This window comes from Wasmannia auropunctata, unplaced genomic scaffold, assembly GCF_000956235.1.
Source record: "Wasmannia auropunctata unplaced genomic scaffold, wasmannia.A_1.0 LD335996.1, whole genome shotgun sequence".
Taxonomy (NCBI): Eukaryota; Metazoa; Arthropoda; class Insecta; order Hymenoptera; family Formicidae; genus Wasmannia; species Wasmannia auropunctata.
Window position 1 is genome coordinate 958346 of NW_012026894.1, and position 18904 is coordinate 977249.

General features: G+C 39.7%; 1 protein-coding gene across 1 annotated transcript in view; it reads right to left on the bottom strand.

Moving 5' to 3' along the window:
* The window catches only part of LOC105453648 (neurobeachin), a 307877-nt gene that overhangs the window by 122012 nt on the left and 166961 nt on the right, over positions 1-18904 (bottom strand). The window contains exon 2 of the mRNA XM_011695781.1: positions 4334-4438. Coding sequence (XP_011694083.1) covers positions 4334-4438 — 105 coding nt within the window. The remainder of the gene's footprint in view (positions 1-4333; positions 4439-18904) is intronic.

Consider the following 18904-nt stretch of genomic DNA (forward strand, 5'->3'; position numbering starts at 1 on the left):
CGGTTCACAATTCGTATTCGGATTATGATAAAGATATCAGGGTAGACAACTCGTCAAAACAAATACCTGTCTTTTTTCTCTTTTTATCACGCGATTCAGTTAAGGATAAAGATAAATTGCTGATAACTGCTTAACGCTGATTGAAATTATGTCGCCTCGTGTTTGAAATTTCTCGTCGATATTTCTAATATTTCAAAGCACGATATAACGCACGAATTATCGGACCGGGGCGGTTTGAGCCGAACGAAAAGCCATTGCGACATACCAATCGTTCATTAACAATTGATTTGGGGTATAATAAATTTTATTTCGTAGTATTTACACTAAATATTTCGCGGAAACAATTAATTGATTGGCGCTCGATATGGCGTACGGCGTTTTCGGTTTTGTGTACGTTACACCTTGAAGTCATTTCGTACAGTGTTATCGCGGCATTATCTCTTGGTACGCGAGCACGACAGGTACTAGAGGATGAGGGATTATTCACCGTGAACGGTACAAGTACAGCCCTAATTAGTTCCGTACGTTAACCGCGCAATATAACTTCGGTGTTATATCAACCGATCATTTGACAAATTCGTCTGTTATGCTAATTTACAGGACGTCGCGGTTAACAACGGGAGTGCTGTGCCAAGTGTCGCGGGATCCTTGTATTCTATACATAGCAACGTGCGCGATCGTAATTAACTGCGTTTTCGAAAGGGTTGTGTCGTATGGGCGCCATCAAGAAATCCGAAAAGAAGAGAAGACCTGGGAGGCAGCACAGCAACTATGAGGTAACCATTTACTATTATTTATTTCTCTGTGTAAACTTTATTATTATTTTAAAACTACTTTCAAGGAAGCAATTATTTTTCTGATAAATATGGAATTATTTTGAGAGAATTACTTTAAAATTCAGATATATTTATCTTATATTTTATAAATCGACGTAGTTCTCGTACTACCATCAATTCCGTTGTTGCGCATCGTATGATGTGACAAGAAATATTTTGCAATGAATTTATAGAATTCTATCACAAATATACATAGATATATGCATTAAGAGCTTAGGAATATTGCAAATAACATAAATACAATATTCTATGGAATCCATTGTGCCTTATCATGAATGAGCTAGAGTGAATTAGTATCAATTCAATTCTAGAACAGATATTAGATTATTCATCAATGTATTATGCATACGAGAATGCATAAATACAGAAAAGTTCATAAAATAGAGTTTATTATTATTTAATGCTTTATAAGATTCAGATAAAATTACAGTTTGTCTGATTTTTCTAAGATAAACTCGATAAATAAAGAATAAACTGTAAATAGAGTTTGCTTGATAAAACAATAGTAGAGTAATTTTCTCAGAAGAAAAATGGTTTCCACATATAGTAAAAATATCATTCCTTACATTCTTTACGAAGCTCTCGACAAGATGATTAAAAATTAAAAATACAATGAAGACACGACATTTTAATGATGTTATTTGAATAAATTTTCAATATATGAGGTATATTAATCAATTTTACATTAAATGAATTAAAATGACATGAGCTTTATTACAATATAAAATGAGGAGATTTGTTGTGATCGATATTTCTGTATTAGGATTTTCGGTTTTTCAGAATATATACTATTAAAATATTGTGCGTGTATACCTATTCCTAGATTAATTTCAAGCTAATGTTAGTCTAAAATAATGTTAAATTATTGTTTACTTACATTTCTTTAATGAGAAAGATATATTTAAGGTTAACGACTACAAATATTTAAAAAAAAAGTAGTTTTTTGTTTTTTCCGTAAAACATATATCAAGGAGAAATATGAGAGAAATGCTGAGAGCGAGGAAACGTCCTGTATGTAATACCTAGGTGGACTTGGTTCTTACCCTTGTGCCATGAACTGCATCTTAACGTTTATACGCGGTGATCCTACCGCTACTGTGAAACGAGCGTTCCTCGTGCTCGCGTACATGGTACAAATTAATTCTCATCTCAGCCACAGCTGCTAGATACGGCGGCTTTTCAGTTTCCGCGTAAATCGCGGTACCGCCAGGAATTTAGGAATTTGGTAATTTAACCAGGCGGAAATTTTTTTTATTAAAATAGCGAATTTTCGCGTAAATCTGCTTTGAGCTTTGAAGCTTGTGTCTTCTTCGCGCAGCAACACGTGATTTTCGTTAATAGAAAGAAGGACGCGAAACCGCGGGTGATTAGCGAAGGAACGGGACGTTCATAACTTTGTCTATTCCATCCATCCAGTTTAAATTTCTATTTACTTTCACGCCAAAAGTTTGCAGCGCGAAGGCTCAAGTGTCGTGTATGAGTTTGCGAAGAGCGACGAAAGCGTAAACGGATTTTCCTCCACCCGACATGGCGGCTAAGGACCCGCTATTATTTACAAAAGTTCGCCGTCTTTACTTTCCTTTCTCGCCCAAGTCGTACGCCGCTTTTAACGAAGCGAGGCGTACACGAACTTCGAAGATACATAGCAGACGGTGCTTTTTTTTGCGGAAAGTACGTCTTTCTCTTTAATCTTTGCACGTGAGCTTCACGAAAATACATTGTTTTCTCCAAATTAAATAGAGATACGGGTTAAACATATGCGTTTGCGCTGAATTAACGCGAAATAAATTCCACATTATAAAGATAAAAGTCGGTCGCAAACATTTTTTCAAAACTATAACATTGCGTGTTTGTTTTTAATTAAATGGAATCGTCCGGGGATATTTATTTCCTGTTAAAAAACGAGAAATTAAATAGAAATCTGACAGATAAAATTACCCCTAAAAATAACGCATGGCTAAAGCGTTTATTTTTTATTAATTAATAGAAACGCACAAATTTTATCGTATTCTAAAATTAATTGTCTCGTATTAAAAGATTCATACTAAATTTGTTCGAAACGGACTATATAATTTATTTCTGCCAGTAATGTTTTAACAAATCACCGCTCACCGTGGTCAGTTATTACATGCCAGTACCCGTATATACGTGTGTCTACATCGATCAATATCGATCAGATTACACCAGACTATTTTTCTATTGATAGTACGATATCGCGAGATCATATTTTTTCCTCGCTGCGAATCGATGCGCCTCTGGGATGCTTCACAAGCACGGAAAAGCGGAGGATGCGGACGATGCTTCAAAGCGGTGATAAATCTCATGTGCTACGTCGATCGAAAAAAAAAAATTTCGTTTCTGTTCGAGAAAAATTTGCCGCGTAATGGATTCCGATCCTTTTGTACCGTCGAAATTGTGCGTGTACTATACGCACGCCGCGCGCGCCCTTTTTTTCCCCGCGTCAAATAGCGAGATAGCGGTAGGGAGAGAGAGAAAGAGAGAGAGAGAGGCAGAAAAAGAGAGCATTGGAAAAATTCGTACATGTGCCCTTACATTCCGTAATTTTCCTTCCCAATGCGTCATCATACCATTCATCGTTTTGCTGTTGCGATTTCAGTATAAAAAAAGTCGTTCGTTTTTTTTTTTCGCGTAACTTGAATTACCGTGATTTTATTTGACGCGCGCTTGCAGCGCGTGCATGCGATGCACCGGTATTGATCGCTTCGTTTTTCATTGGAGATAATTCATATTCAGTAGTACAAAATTATTCTACCGCGACAGAAGGAATAAAGGTGATGAAAAGGAAATGTTGTGGAAGTCAAAAGACTGATATCGCAATAATATTGAAATATTTGTCTTGTATTTATAATATTGTGATTATATTGCTAATAAATTAAGCAGTGCTTGCGAGAGGCACTTTACTTCTGTCAATTAATGTGATTTACAAGATGCGAATTGTAACGCGAACTGCAAAAACCGCGATTCGATTATTTCTAGAAAGTGTTGACAGATGACTAAAGGAATTAGATGAATCGAACAGTGAGAAATGGGAAATCTCATAAGAGATATAAATTGCTGTCTATCGCAAGAACTCTGTCGAGACAAGGGAAGATTGAGTAGTTTGAGACTCTTCGATCAGCACCAAGGCAATAGTGTAACTCGACTCTATCTCCGCGATGATATCCGAGAAGGATCTTAGAAATCACTTTTCTATCTTCATGTTCTTCACATTCTCGGAAACACTACGCTGCAAGAAGCGCGTTGTGTATACACACGTATGTATATCTGTTATATACATATATATATATATATATATATATCTGCACACAATATATAGACACACGTACACAATGGATTTTCAATTTCAATTACCGATATTGCGATATCGACGGGCGCTCGCTTTACTCTCTCCACCGCATTCTCCCTGGATTTACGTTGGATATTTTCCGCGCGTAATTAATTCGACCTAGTTTAACATCACGTAGTCGCTCGCTTACCTGGAGATTGGGTGGGCAATGGTCGAGAAGCTCCAGCATGTGCCTGATGTTCTGAGCGTCCTGTATCACGAAATTCAGCTCCATGTCGAATTCACCGCCCACGAGCTGCACATGGAAAAAAAAAGAGAGAAAACTCGTTGAAAACGGTGGACGTATGCATGTACAGCTGTGTATAATCCGCGGGAGTACTTTACGCGTTAACAGTAGCTGGCAAATGAAGTTTATTCTAACAGGACGTTGGTACATTATTGGCTTTTCTACATCCAAATATATGGAGTAGTAGTCATAAATAGTAACTCCGGACGGCAAACGGATCGGAAGTTCCCGAGGGGGATGTGTGTAGGTGCCCGTCAGTATTTAATCGCGGAAATGTTGCTAACTGAAAGCCTCATCGTTCGATATCCGGACGTACGTCAAACGTACGGTTTACGTAACGCCATCATTCCGTCATATCAAAATCCGGATAGTCACGCGCAGGATAAAACAAACAATACGTACACCGTTTCGACAATCCAATCGCTGATTACCTTGTATCACTATTATTAATATTAATTGATATAGGTGTAATATACTTTCCCACCTCCCTCCCCCGAAATCGCGCAGTATCACTTTTGTGTGTACACCTATAGAATTTCTTGATTCGTTAAATATGTTTCGGTGCCCGACGTTGAAAAACAATATCCGATTTACGCGTTACGCATAAAATGAATAAATATCGGCATATTTTATAATATATGTAGCGAGCGAGAGCGAAAATTTGCATTGAATTATACATACATATTGCATCTTTTTAAGAGCATTACGGTATCGCTCGTTATTGCGCATAAAGGAAGGACAATGAATAAAGCCGCATTCCCATTTCGCGTTTTTACTCGTTCAAAAATCTATGTAATGTATATGCATGATATATCTGCATTGGACGATTTCGGGGACAGTTCGGGATCATCTGGCGAAAAACGTACATTTGGACCGGCTGGTAACGTTGTATTTTTAGGGATTACCTAAAACGCGCTGCAGACAAAACATTTTGGACACGAAAAGTTTACGGGCTATGTCCGTTTGCGGTTCTTCTTCTTACTGGGACGACTTATATATAGCCGGACCGGAAGTGCTGCCTCCGCGGAGAGAGCGTAATTTCCGGAGAAGTATCGCGCGCTCATCCTCCGCGCGTTTCTCCTCTCCTCTCCTCTCCTCTCCTCCTCCTCTCTCTCTCTCTCTCTCTCCCCCCTTCCTCTTTCTCTGCTTCGTTTTCTTTCAAACGTACCGATATCGATCATGAATTTCTTACACGTCTGTGTGCGAGGTCATGACCAATTTTTACGAGCGCGTCGATCGCTCGTAAAAATTCATGACTTACGCAGGACCGTTTATAAAGCAGACTGTGCGCGGCGATTGAAAGTGGAGCTTATCCCGGTTCAACAGTTCCGATCGAACGACACATCAGATCTTAACTTTGCTCTCCGTTTCCGGTGGAGTTGTATCGTAAGCCGAGGGGGAAGGGGGGATTGGACCACGCCAGAATCGCGTGGTGCATTGGTTTTCGTTCTACATTCCGGAAAGAATATTCCTGGGAACTGTTCTTCCGTGAAAACACACACGTGAGGGCGAAGGTAAACTTTCCGCGCGGAGAAGGAATGTTACTCTTTTCATCTAACTCGCAACTAATACCACATTTGGCGCCGCGCAAAGCGCAAACCCCAATGTTGAGAAAATGGAATTGTTAGCAGAGGCGCGCCGTGTCCGATAATGGCATGCTCGGACTTTCTTGCTTTTCCGCTTTTACTACGGTCTGCCATAGCGTTTCGGAAAGCTCATGTTTCACGTAATAAGATGACAAAGTTCGCCACTCGATCTAACTCTCGAAACTAAAAGCGGCGGTAATTTCAACAAACATTGCGTTTGACTCGACTCTACAAATAATTTCTGTGAACGAGTAATCTGATATGATGGCAAAATCAAATAACATAATATTTGCAGTTGGTAGAATATGATCATTACTATCAATAATCTGTATAAAATTAAACTAAAATGTTATCATAAAATGAATTTTACGAGTCGTATTGATATATCTTTTACACCGAATTATCCCTAATTTATTTATCGATAAAAGGAATCGATCACGTAACGTTTTCGTTTTCTGATTGGTATTAATATCAATAGAATTATGCTACAGTTTTCTCTCCCTCTCCAACGTTTAATGCGAATAATTACATGAGATTAGAATGCCATAAAGGGAGAAACAGAATTTTCAAAGTACAGCCGCTTGGCGTGCTTCCAACTATTTACAACGCAATTACATTCTTGCATTTGTGATGCACCGTGGAACATGAGAATGTGTATCCGGAATTTAATTTAATTCTTTTTTATGTTACATGCGCCGCTAACTTTCCATCACCAAAAATTAAAACCGTTTGAAAAATAAAATATTATTTAAGCGTGCGTTTCTATTAACAGAAATAGCTCGCAATTACGTGACCACTTTATACAACGGAAACATTTCTCTAAATACCAAATATGAAATTTTTTGTCATTAGAAAAATTAATTAAAGACCTACATGCAATCAATTCGCGCATATTGCATGATTGTCACTATATGGAAGAGCTGAGAGAGACATGGTGTGTAGATTATGTTTGTATTGGCACGTATCGGCCATTTTCGGAAATCATTGATCCCCCGAGGAACATAAATCTTTTGCGTAATAGAGAAGGGTGGTAGAAAGGTAGAGCATTATTGCTGATAGAGAGGGTTCAATGCCGCCAGAGCAATTTTTCGAATGACCCATATCACTTGCGCGAATCTTAACAGCCAACGCCGGCGCCGTGTCGAGAATCGAGAGAATAATCGAACGGCATTTAAAAAAATATCTCGAGATCCGCGGTTCGATCGTCGTATCGTCGCATTGGATCGCCTTTTTTCAAAAAGAGTAATTTCGTAAAATTATTCTATTCTATAGAATAATTTTACTTTCATCTCTTTGTCCTTTGATTCTGAAATTTAGAGATTAAACGAAATTTTCAAGTAAGATGTAAAGGAATAGTCTGACACACTAATTATACCTGTCCTCTTAGTAAGTCTTTAGCGTGTGAATCGCTCGTATTCTTCTTCGAGGTTAGCAATTCCTTTTTGGTCTCTCCTACATTTCTATTTTACGATGCACAAACGAGATACGTAATGCACTCGTGTACTAAACCCAAATGCTGCTACAGATATGCGCAGCCCAGGAGAGACCGGGTGGACAAACGAAAAGTAAGTCTCAACCGCTGAATTAAGGTCGACTGGCTGAGCTGACCGCTAATTAGATACCACTCGCTTTTACACCTGCATATTCCTTTGACAAAACCGGTTACGCAAGGCGTAGCGGATGTCTAACTTGCATATCCGACACTGAGATCCATTAAGGAGTTGCGAACTTACAAAGCTGGATGTAGAAAATCGTTTAAAAATAGTAATAACATTATTAATTTTTTCTTTAGTACGATTTTTGCAGTGAAAGGATTCCAAGGCCTTTCAATAAGGCTTTGGCCTTTCAAATTTAAATATACGTATTATGCAATTTAAATGAGTCATTATAATAAATAATATGAAGGAAAAACAAATTCGGTTGAGACTAGATGTTGGTTGCCCAATAGTTAATATTCTTAATTTTTTAATCTTTAAATTTCAGCTATCGTAAATTACTCGCCAATTACTGTCTTTAAGAACGTGTTTAAAAACGAGTATTATTTAATTATTTTAATTATTTTAGATATTGAGATTGGCGACGATATTATCAGTAATTACTATATGTGTAATTATTTTAGATCAATTTAATATTCCGCTATCGAAACTTAATAATTCAACTTGCAGCTCTTCTTACTTACAGCGAAATTTACGGTACGTTTTGCTTTATGACGTAATAATCATCGATGCAAAACGGGCGCAAATATAGATTTTATTGGAAAATCGATTTGTCAGCTGTAAGCTGGCCCTTATTTGCGATGTATAAAGCACGGTGCGAACGCGTTCGTGCTGTTTGTGTGAAAAGTCTTTATCGAGTTACTGCAGAGACAAATCCTGTTTGTGAAATTTTAGATGCTCTCCATTTTCTCGGAAAATGCATTTCCCTTGATTCTATATATAGGTATTTGCACATTTTTGACCTTAATTCATCTCTAAAAATGAGAGAAAAGTCTCAAGAAGATGCAGAGAAGACGATACATTTTCTTAGTTTAAAATTAATAAGACATATAACGTAATTGAAGGGCTTGCTGCGATAGTGGGCTGACCTAGATTTTGCACGAAAAAAAATGGAAAAAAGTAAACTCTAAAATTAAACCGACGGGAAAATATAATGCATATAATCTATTTCTACAAATATCTACATATTTTCAGCTACGTTGCGGGTCAACCCATTATATTGCAGCGAGTTCATCAATTAAGAGATACGTAGAGATTTTATATATGTATATATGAAAAATCATACGGAAACGTTGCACATATTTGTGTATACGTTTATAAAAGAAAATTCGCATTTTTACGGAAATATGTGTCGCACGGCCGTGCGACATATGACGTTCACGTACTATATCATCTTGCGGGAGATCCGAGGATCACGAGCGTTATATCATTTCTGTCAGAGCAGGCGAGCACGTCTAGCGGATCGACGAGCGCGCATCTACTTTGGGATGTCATTAATCTGCATCGAGATCTGCATTTCAATCGCCAAATGATACGGTCCACTGTTCTACGCGCCCCGGTGAGACTTCCGCGAGATCTCCATCGGCGGCGCTGTATTTACATATCGGTACAAGGGGGGGGGGAGTTATACAGCTGCGCGGCGTTCTGAAATGTCGACTCTGTGACAAGTCACCTCTGGGGAACATAACTCTGACAATATGAGTGCTGCATTTGAATTTGTAATACCGAGCGCGCGACGACGCGCGCGCGCGCGTGTGTGTTACATGTCGCGCATACATGCCGAAGTAATCTCAGCCGCGTTAACTGCGATGCAACTGCGTAAAACACGGCGTTCTATCTTTCGTTTAATCTCGCCGTTACGCTCAGACATATATCTTTCCCGGAAGAATATTTCTGAAACATTTCCTCCTGATATTCTTTTTCATAGATTCCGCTGGTCATATTGAAACAACGCTAATTGCTTTCTTTCACAAACATATGATTTCTCTCAATTTCAAACTACAAACTAACTTTGATACACTATAACAATCGTCTTCTCTTCGTCGTTCAATATTATTGCAAATTAATGTCTTTGTTACAAGTGAGCTTTGCGATTGGTTAAAGTAATTAACAAGTTGAAATTGTGCCATGTGTGTACATGCCATATTCGAGCTGTGCCATAGTCGAATCGTCGAGGTTGTTTTCTTCGGTTCACGGCCGCTCGATTCGACATGGGAAATTCTCTTTGGGGCTTATGCGCCGGGGGTTATTTCGGCGTAGGGTATTTGCAAACTGTGTCCCGGGAAATATCCAGGCCACGTGCCCATCGCCTATGTTCACCCTATCTCGCCACTTTACGACTTTCGGTGACATTTGTTCGTAGGTGGGGAGACGTGGATTCGAGTAATTCTCTTCCTCTGTTAAAAGGAGACTCGGTTACTGCCCTTCTAAACATTTCGCCGCGTTATAACGCCGCGTTACTGCGTCTTCCCATCTCAAGAAGTTAAGAATCGAAACTGTACTCGTCTCTAGTTTATATAATAATCAAGAATTACGTTCGCTCTAAATATTAAACTTGTCAAAAGTGTTTTTCAGAGAATTTGTTTGTCAGATATAAAACGGATCTTTTGTGAATTAACAGAAAACACATTTTCGGCAATACGTTTGCAGTTCTTGTTTTAAAATTGCGCTCTTTTAAAATTATACGACATCAGCACCCGCGTTGAATAAAATACGGGTTTAAAAGCTGCTGCAGATTTGCATGCTTTCATGTATGCTTATCTATAATGCAGGCCGGCGGTCTTATCTCTCTCCATTTAGAAATAAGAGAAAATGCACGAGTAGGAAGTCCGACATTCCGGATGAGCTATGTAACCCGCGCCCGCTTCGCTCCACCCCGACTTCGTCCTCCCTTTTTCTTATGTTTGCGTACTGCTTCCGTCCCAACATTCATATTTACCTCGTGTTGCTTCTTAATTAGACCGCCGTCTTGGATGGTGTTAAATTCACGAGCATTGTTCTTTCGCGATTCATATCTTTCAGTCGGGTCATACCGATGAATTTCCACTGAGGTCGCCGTGAATTCTCAGGTCACTCGCGCGACCTTTGCACACGTATATATGGAAGAGAAGAAAACAATTAATAACTTCCGTCCCTTTGTGCAGGCGGCCGTGCAAACAGTGAAAACAATTGACGAATATTTAACTCCTGACTACCTTCAAAACCTGGAAAAATATCGTCATTTAATCGCGTATTATTTACGGACGTTAACAATATATAATGTTTTACAGGGATAAAAATTTTATGTTGAAACGTAAGAAACGCGAAGTTCTCGCCCCGTACTCTTTCTATTGTCGAAAATACGTAACGCTCGGTAAAAACACCGTACAGTTGTTAACTACGTACTTCTCCTCAAAGAGGACAAGTATGTTACGCGCGGCGTTTGTTACACGTCGGGGCCTTTGTGAAAACGGAGTTTCCAACGTAGTTTCAGATCCGGTAGCTGCGCATATCACGTTTCAACTATGTCGGTGACAGTACATTGACTCCGATGGGAGCGGGGGGGAGGGGAAACGTGATGTCATTTCGTGGAGACCAAAATCACAGACTACTCCCGAAACTATCCGGAACAATCCGATAAGTAACATACATTGCGTCGATTACAGGCTCCCGTATAGGGGGGAGGTCGGCTATTTACGTATGAACAAGGTACAAAGGAATTCCGCCGCGCTAGCCACGATTCTTGTTAATAGATTGCGCCATTAGGCAAGGGTTATTAGCGAATACACCGAGCGAATTAATGCAAATCGTTCTACTAGCCCGTACGTAATTTCGCCCAGTGCGGGGGCGAAATGCCGGACCGACGGAAAACAAGAACCTTATCGTACATCGTTCGCGATTTTATTGTACACACGCGCGAATTGAAGCTATATAATCAGGCGTGCGTAACGCAACCAATTTCGAAATGTCAGAATGCATTTGAATGTAAATTTTCTCGTATGCATAATGCCGCCAAGCGAAAACATGATGATAAACAGTAATGACAATGCGTACGCTTCATTACGTACGTTTGATTGAATTGTATCCGTCGAGTCATTGTTTATTCAAGTACGCGCAGGGTACCTACCGTAGTAACGATAGTCACGATAATAATTATTTCAATAACTCCCTAAAATTTTGCATAATTTTCCGCGCTGTTTATATTCAAGTTTCAGCGAGGCGTGTGTTTGACAGTATCCCGTTCGTTTTCTCGCGCGTTTGTTCAACGTGAAATGAACTTAATAGGATAAACTCCCCGTCGTAATTGGACCACAACGCACGTTGCCACGTAAGCACTTTGTCACTTTCTAGATTGGGCTAACACACACCGGACTCTGACATTAGCGCCTGTCGTCGGGCGTCCTCGAACATGCATCAGAGGACGTAATCTGAGAGCGTCTCGAGCCGTTGCGTTGGTGTAAACTATCCGATTTGCATTCGGAGCAATGTTCAAGTCGGGGGTCAATCTCACGATTCCAGGCTCAATGTCCGCGTGCCAACGAATCCCGAGTTGGGATCATGTTTGGTAAATGTCCCTCCACATCGTGGAGAGTGTTACGAAAGTGAGATCTCGAATCGGGTTTCCGTATGTCTAACATTACAATTAACAAAGCAATTATTGTCGGCTGCCACGCTCGCATAACTTTGTTTTTTTTCCATCTCCGAGAATAAACAAGTCAAAATCGTGCTTAAATTATAAATTACGTATTATTATAATTTCTAGAAAAAATTTCTAGAAACCGCATAACAAAACTTTTCAATCTGACTTGCATAAAAGAACTTATAAGTTACTTTTTTCTCTTCAGATATTTGAAAACATAGACAAGAAATCTGTAGAGAATAAAGTGAAATAAAAATAATTTTGAAGAGAGATATTATTATAATTCCTCGAGATCCTTTTCGTACGTGGCTGTAATGATGAGCGTAAATATAATTAACCCTAGACTACCACACCATGTTTGCCACTCAAATCTACCACACTGGATAAAATTTACCCTGCCTACCTACATATTTTGTTCCGTAACTTCAGTTCAAATGCATCGATTTAGAACTTTTTTTTTAAATCAATACGCCAGACAGTAAGAAAGGTGACTGAATGGATAATAACACTCAAAGATCTTAAAGACATGAACAATTTGCAAAAATGTAAATCAGCTTTTATATCTTTTCCGAAAAAGGCTGAGCACACGTCTGACATCGCAGTTCTTTTCAGAGAGGAATAAAAAAAAGTAAAGCATAGTTTCTAAGAGAACATGAGTGGTATTTTCAAAAGAAAAATACCTCATATAGCTTCACTTTAAAAAACATTTATTTGACCGAGTGAACTAGACCGATTGTCGAACTTTACGCGTGGCTGGAATGGCAGTACCAAGTGGAATGACGTGGGTTATGATGGAAGGTTGTAGAGGACACTTGTAAGGTTTTTCCCCTCCCCCACATCGCGTCCCCACTTCTTCAACCCTGTCGGAGTGGCACGCACTTCAAAAGTGATCCGGGTAAATTTTACCCAGGTGTGGTAGTCTAAGATAAAAAAGTTTGATTGTTGCGGTAATTATTAATCAAGTCATCAATCTGACGGGGTTGCCAATGTCATGTCTCTGGAACATATTAGTCCTTTCTCACATTCCGTATTCTACTTGACACTACCAGGCGCTACCGTTGGCATTCACGTACGGCGAACGACGACGCGGGTGTGACACTCACTCAGAGGCGTTTCCCCCTTAATTAATGAAACTTGTGACATCCTGCCGGATTGCGTGCAGAGTATTTCCCCCTTTAACAAGAATTCTACGCAAAAGTGATGAAGGAGTCATAAACAAGTCAAATAATGGCAGCGCTATACCCTCCCATTAGAGTTCTATCATTCCCTCTCATTACTGTTATTGGTGATATTTGTTAGGGGAAATGTAGAAAATAGCCTGCTCCAAATTATCAGGATGAGAAAGGGATAACGCGTGAGGAAGGGAGAGACAGAATGTAGAGATGAGAATGGTGCGTGAGGGAAATCAGACACGCACGATGCCTCGTTCGTGCGGGATTCCATTCATCGGTAATGATACCTCTTTCGTGCCTGATGAAAGCTTCAATCCCGCAATTAGTCCCGAATATTTAGCGAGGCAAGTATGGATAATGACGCAAAGTGCTGTGAAAGGGTTCCTAAAATAGCGTACGCATATTGTATCTTCGTTGATCAGCTTCGATTCACAATGAACTATTGCACGTCTAATATTAATCGAGTATCGCGTAATGATTCATTTGGTGAGACGATAGAAAGAGGGAGATAATTGTTTCGCCCGCGAGTGAAAACTTGAACGGGCTCGATAGAGGCAGAAAGAGGTCTAAAGTATACAGAAAAATATTACTTTGTCCTACGGCAAAGTCGAAAGTTTCCCCGACACTCTGTGTATCCTGTCCAGTTACGAATAGTTGCATTCTAGAACGAGAGGAGTTTTCAAATATGCCGAGTTCGAGCGCGAGGTATTGCTCTCTTTCCCCGGTGTCGGTAAAAGTAAAAAAGTTTCGGGATGCTGAGGAATGTTAGTCACGCACAGAGATAGAGATTATTCAGCAGAACGCGGACAGAAGAGAAATCGACGAAAACGTTTCGTAACATTTCCAACTCTTCTCTCTCCTTTTTTTGTTGATTTTGAACACGCGGCGTTTCATAATCTATAAACGGTTCAATTAATGAAATAGATAACGCATTTAAACTATATGCGAATCGTTGCATCGAATACCGTTTAATTCTGCGAAGCTCATCGTTTTAAACAAACTGTTAATTATGTACTAATGAGTTCGTGTCGCGAGGAGAGGAACAAGAATTAATTTTAGTTAAAACTGACCAATACTTTAATTATTTTGTTGCGAAGTGTGTTGCAAATAGCTCTCAACACGTTTAGTTCTCTTCTATATATTATAATTAATAAGTATGTGACATTTTCCCGCATATTGTTCGCTCTGTCAATCACTGTAATGATTGACAGAGCGAATGAGATGTCGGAAAATATCATATTTATGTCACTGTCGTCCTAAAACCGCGAAGTTGAATACATGTGATTCTTATCTCTGAAACAATGTAATCAAAAATTGTATATTGTCAGCATTATTTGTATTATCGCGAAGTTTAATCGCACATCATTCCACAGTATGCATTATATCTTTCCTTAAGAGCAATGCTGCATCATCCAGAATTCGCGCGTTCAATAAAATTTATCATCATCCAGACGTGATACGGCCTGACATGTATCTTTTTCAAAACAGTCGTCTTTACATGTCAGAATACCAACAGAAAATTCCCGATAACACGACACGACGCCCACATAAGGTATACGTACGAGTTTCTACATCAGAGTAAACGCGCATACTCCGCGCTGTATAATAGTGTAATTCGTTGATTGCGAGCGACAAATCTCCATTCACGCAATTCTCTGACAACGCTTTGAATCAGTTAATGGATTAATTAAAATAAACGCGAGGACGTCGGTTACTGGTCTGTCAGATTGATGCATGTCTGTCGCGAAATCGTGTACGTCATTATTTACAGTGAGTTGACATGCTTCGTATCGAGAACCGAGTTCCGTGTGCTAAAATCGATCGGGGTCGGTCCTGTTTTCGCATATTGTCCGTTCCCACGTATGGTTAACAATCTGCCCCCCCCCCCTCCTCTCTCGCTCCCTCTCATTTCTTCTCGATAAGCTTGTTAATTTTGAGATTCAAAAAAAGCTTGACCTAACCAAAGATGGATTTAGAAACGATATTTACGTTATAGATGCGCGTGAAATAAAGATATACGAAATTAATGTTATTAATAATCATATTATTAAACGCTCTATGCAATTTTTAATCGAAATAATAAGTGTAGAAATTTGTGCATTCATGCAGTACTTTGAATAGCCTCGTGTAGTTTCGATTTTATAAACTCGCAGATATAAATCGATATACTATATAGTGAGATCGACGCATGATTAACAGAGGGAGATATAGAAACGCACAAATATGTATGAAATTCAAATTTGAATTGACAATATCGCGATAGCTAGTTCATCCTTTTCACATCAAGGGTTTCGTACTCATGAAGGGTTAATGACGGTGTCGATCGATCTAATCCGTTCGAGTACTTCGCCCATAATTGAACGTGATTGGAGTGACTCATCTCGACGCAATGAAATCTAGCGATCCAATCCATAGGCAGCCTCAGGTCTGTTTGTGTTTCTCGTTGTTAGCACTGCCGGCTACACATGGATCATTCATTCCGAAGTACAGTGCTTCCAGTGCGGAGCAATTTCCAATCGATAGGAACCTCTCGGATAGATACGCACCATCGATCCGTTTTCTCTTCCTTCGCTTTGTACAACGAAATTCGCACTACGCGGCTCATTTTCCGGAATATTTATTGGCTATGTCTTTATTCGAAAAAACAGTAAATATAATAATTCTCCCCAAAAATAATCCAAAAAGAAAAATTAAAAATTAATATAATTATTTTTTTTTATACAGAATTCTATTAAGCTTTCTTCATTGAATTGATCGGGCAATAAGCTCCCTAAAATCAGACAAAGCACTTCGGAAAATATATGGAATCACAACGTCGAAATAACGGTCTCCCTACGCGGTAAAATATGCGTAGGGGAAATCTCGGGACAAACAAAACTGAGAGCCGCGGCATGTTGACGTCACGGGAGCGCCCGCCGAGCTTTTCGAGAAGATCGAGTGCCGACAGGGAAGCGAGCGTGGGCGGTCGGCTTAATTGGAGGTGAGAGGGAGATCATAATTTTACGTCGCGACATGAGGGCATCGGGCGTCGGGGCGCCTGTAATTTGTAACTCTGCGTGCTTTGAGAGGGCTACGCCGCGCCGCACCGACGGACTGCAAGATCGCAAGCATTAGCGGGAGGCAGCCGTGCGTGGCATCGCATAATCGACCCCGACGAGCCATGATACGACGGGTAATCGACTGGTTTCAATTCAGAATGCGAAACATTCGCGCATGAATATCTAAGCCTGAACGTCTAATTCCTGCACGCCTAGTACTTAACACCGAAACGTCGATGTATCGTAATGAAATCTCCGAGGATCCATGAAAGCTCGTGCAGGGCTTTTACGGATTTTTTCTTGCAACAGCAGCATATTTCCATTTGTATATATATATATTTATTTTTTTTTACTTTCACGTATCTGAAAGCCTCGTGACATAAATATAGCTATCTTATTTATATAGTAAACTAACAAATGACGATCCGGTGTATTATAACTGTGATAGACAAAATTGCTCATATCTATGCATGAAATGGGAAGTCCCTGACGTTATTAGAATTCTAAAGGAATTGGTCTCACGTTATATTATTGAACATATAAATTATCACTTTGTTTGCGTAAAAATTTTATTTGCTTATTTACTATTACACAAACAATATCTTATCAAATATCTTTATCTTTATTGTCTATTAATCCTCGTGTAACACAGTCGATCAACATCCGCCGTTAATGCATGTGCAGATAATTGATTATGGTCGACATATACATGATGAGGAGCGACGCTGAAACTTATTTGCATAAAGACTCACGAAAATCGATTCGGCAAGCGGAGAACCGAGTTCTTATCGAGATGTACATCCAATGCCAGTTTACACTGGGTATTGGTGCTGACAGTTTGCTTTCGAATTCAGGACGCAACGGCTGTATTTACCGGGACGTCAAACGCGAAAGTATAGAATGCACTCTGTTCGACTTTTACATTTAACGCGTCTAGTTCTCCAGCGCGTAGGACTCCATCGACTCCAAGACTCAAGTCGCTGTGCAAATAATCACATATGCACGATTTCGATATTTACGAATGCGTTATTCAGTCGAATGATTCAAAAATACGTACATCTTTCATTTAAAAAAATATGTACACACATGATCATAAATTTTATGTAACAGTTAAATAATGAAGATAGATTTTGAAAGTAAAACTACATCAAGTTAAATATTTACATTAGAGAACAATTATGGCAAAAATTAGATCGAGCATTAAATTGAAAAAGTTTCGATGTTAAAAACACCTGTGCAGTATACGCGAATCGTTGTTAGATCATGAAAAAAATGTCGAACATATTATATTTGAGCTCAATGAAACCTTTATGTGTGCCACGCTAATTACTCGAATTTCCGACGATTCTGACAGTTTCCGTATTTCTATAAATAGTGGAAACTATGTTAATGCGCGGATTTAATCAAAATACGCCCAAGAACAGTTTATCACGCCTCGGAAATTACGGGCGTTATGCAACATTAAAACAAGTGATATTCATCGTAGTAACCATTATATCCTATACTTTTTTTTTCTCCTCCGCCCTCTCTTCACTTGCACGCTTCGGCAATGCCATTTTCATTTCTGCGCGGTGGGAAATTCCGCAGAGCGCTAACGGACGATAACGAGCAAATGTGAGTAAAGCAAACCGCAGATTTAATGATGAGAGTGCTGGTGTCGACGCGCAGTTGCGCGATTCATTTAGCAATAAATATTCGCGGCGGTGCAGTAGCAAATATACAAAGCTAGAATCCGTAATTCCGTGATATACATTTGTGCGCCGCGCACTGCAATTTTTCCTCCGCGCGCATTTTGTGTTTTTAGTTGATGAAAGATAACGCAGATATCCACCCGTCGCGTAGATACTTGCGTGATGTATTCCACGCACGATTTTCAAAACTCTTGCAGAATTCTAAAATCACTTTACTCCGTAGTGAGGTGCGCGCACATGTCGAATTGCATTTCCGATGAAAATCGCACAGATGCATTTAACGATTTTATTCACGAACACGGCACACACAACGCCCATACATTCTTATCGCGTCGCGAGGTGCGCTGGGTTGCCAATGTCCACCGTAAAGTCACGAACGATGAAAGCGACGAGGGGAAAGCCCGCGAAAGAAGTAGACGAGAATTGTGCATGCGAAAAAAAAGACAGGAGAAAAAGAGGACGTGCTTGCAGGCAGCTATAGATTACAATGCAAGCGCAGATGCCGCGCTAGGAAGTCGGGCGAGGCGTAGGAAGACGACAGTTTGTCTCCGAGGGAAGATCAAACGGAGCGCGAGGTCGAAAGGCTACGTCTACTGCCATCCAATAGCCTTCCCCTTTCTTTTTAGAGCCCCTTTTTTTCCTACCGCTTCTATCACTGACGCATCCTATCTGCAGTCCGTTCCCTCGGATGACCGTTGAACGTAGCACAAAATCTGATTCTCAGTTTCATTACGCGTGACATTTAATTTTCTCTCTCTCCGATAGCACGTCAAACAGGCCGTTCCACTCTCCGACCTGTTATTATTTTAACCTTTACCCTCTAATGAAGATACTCTGCAATTAATTTCGAAATAAATTGACAAACGAGCGTAGT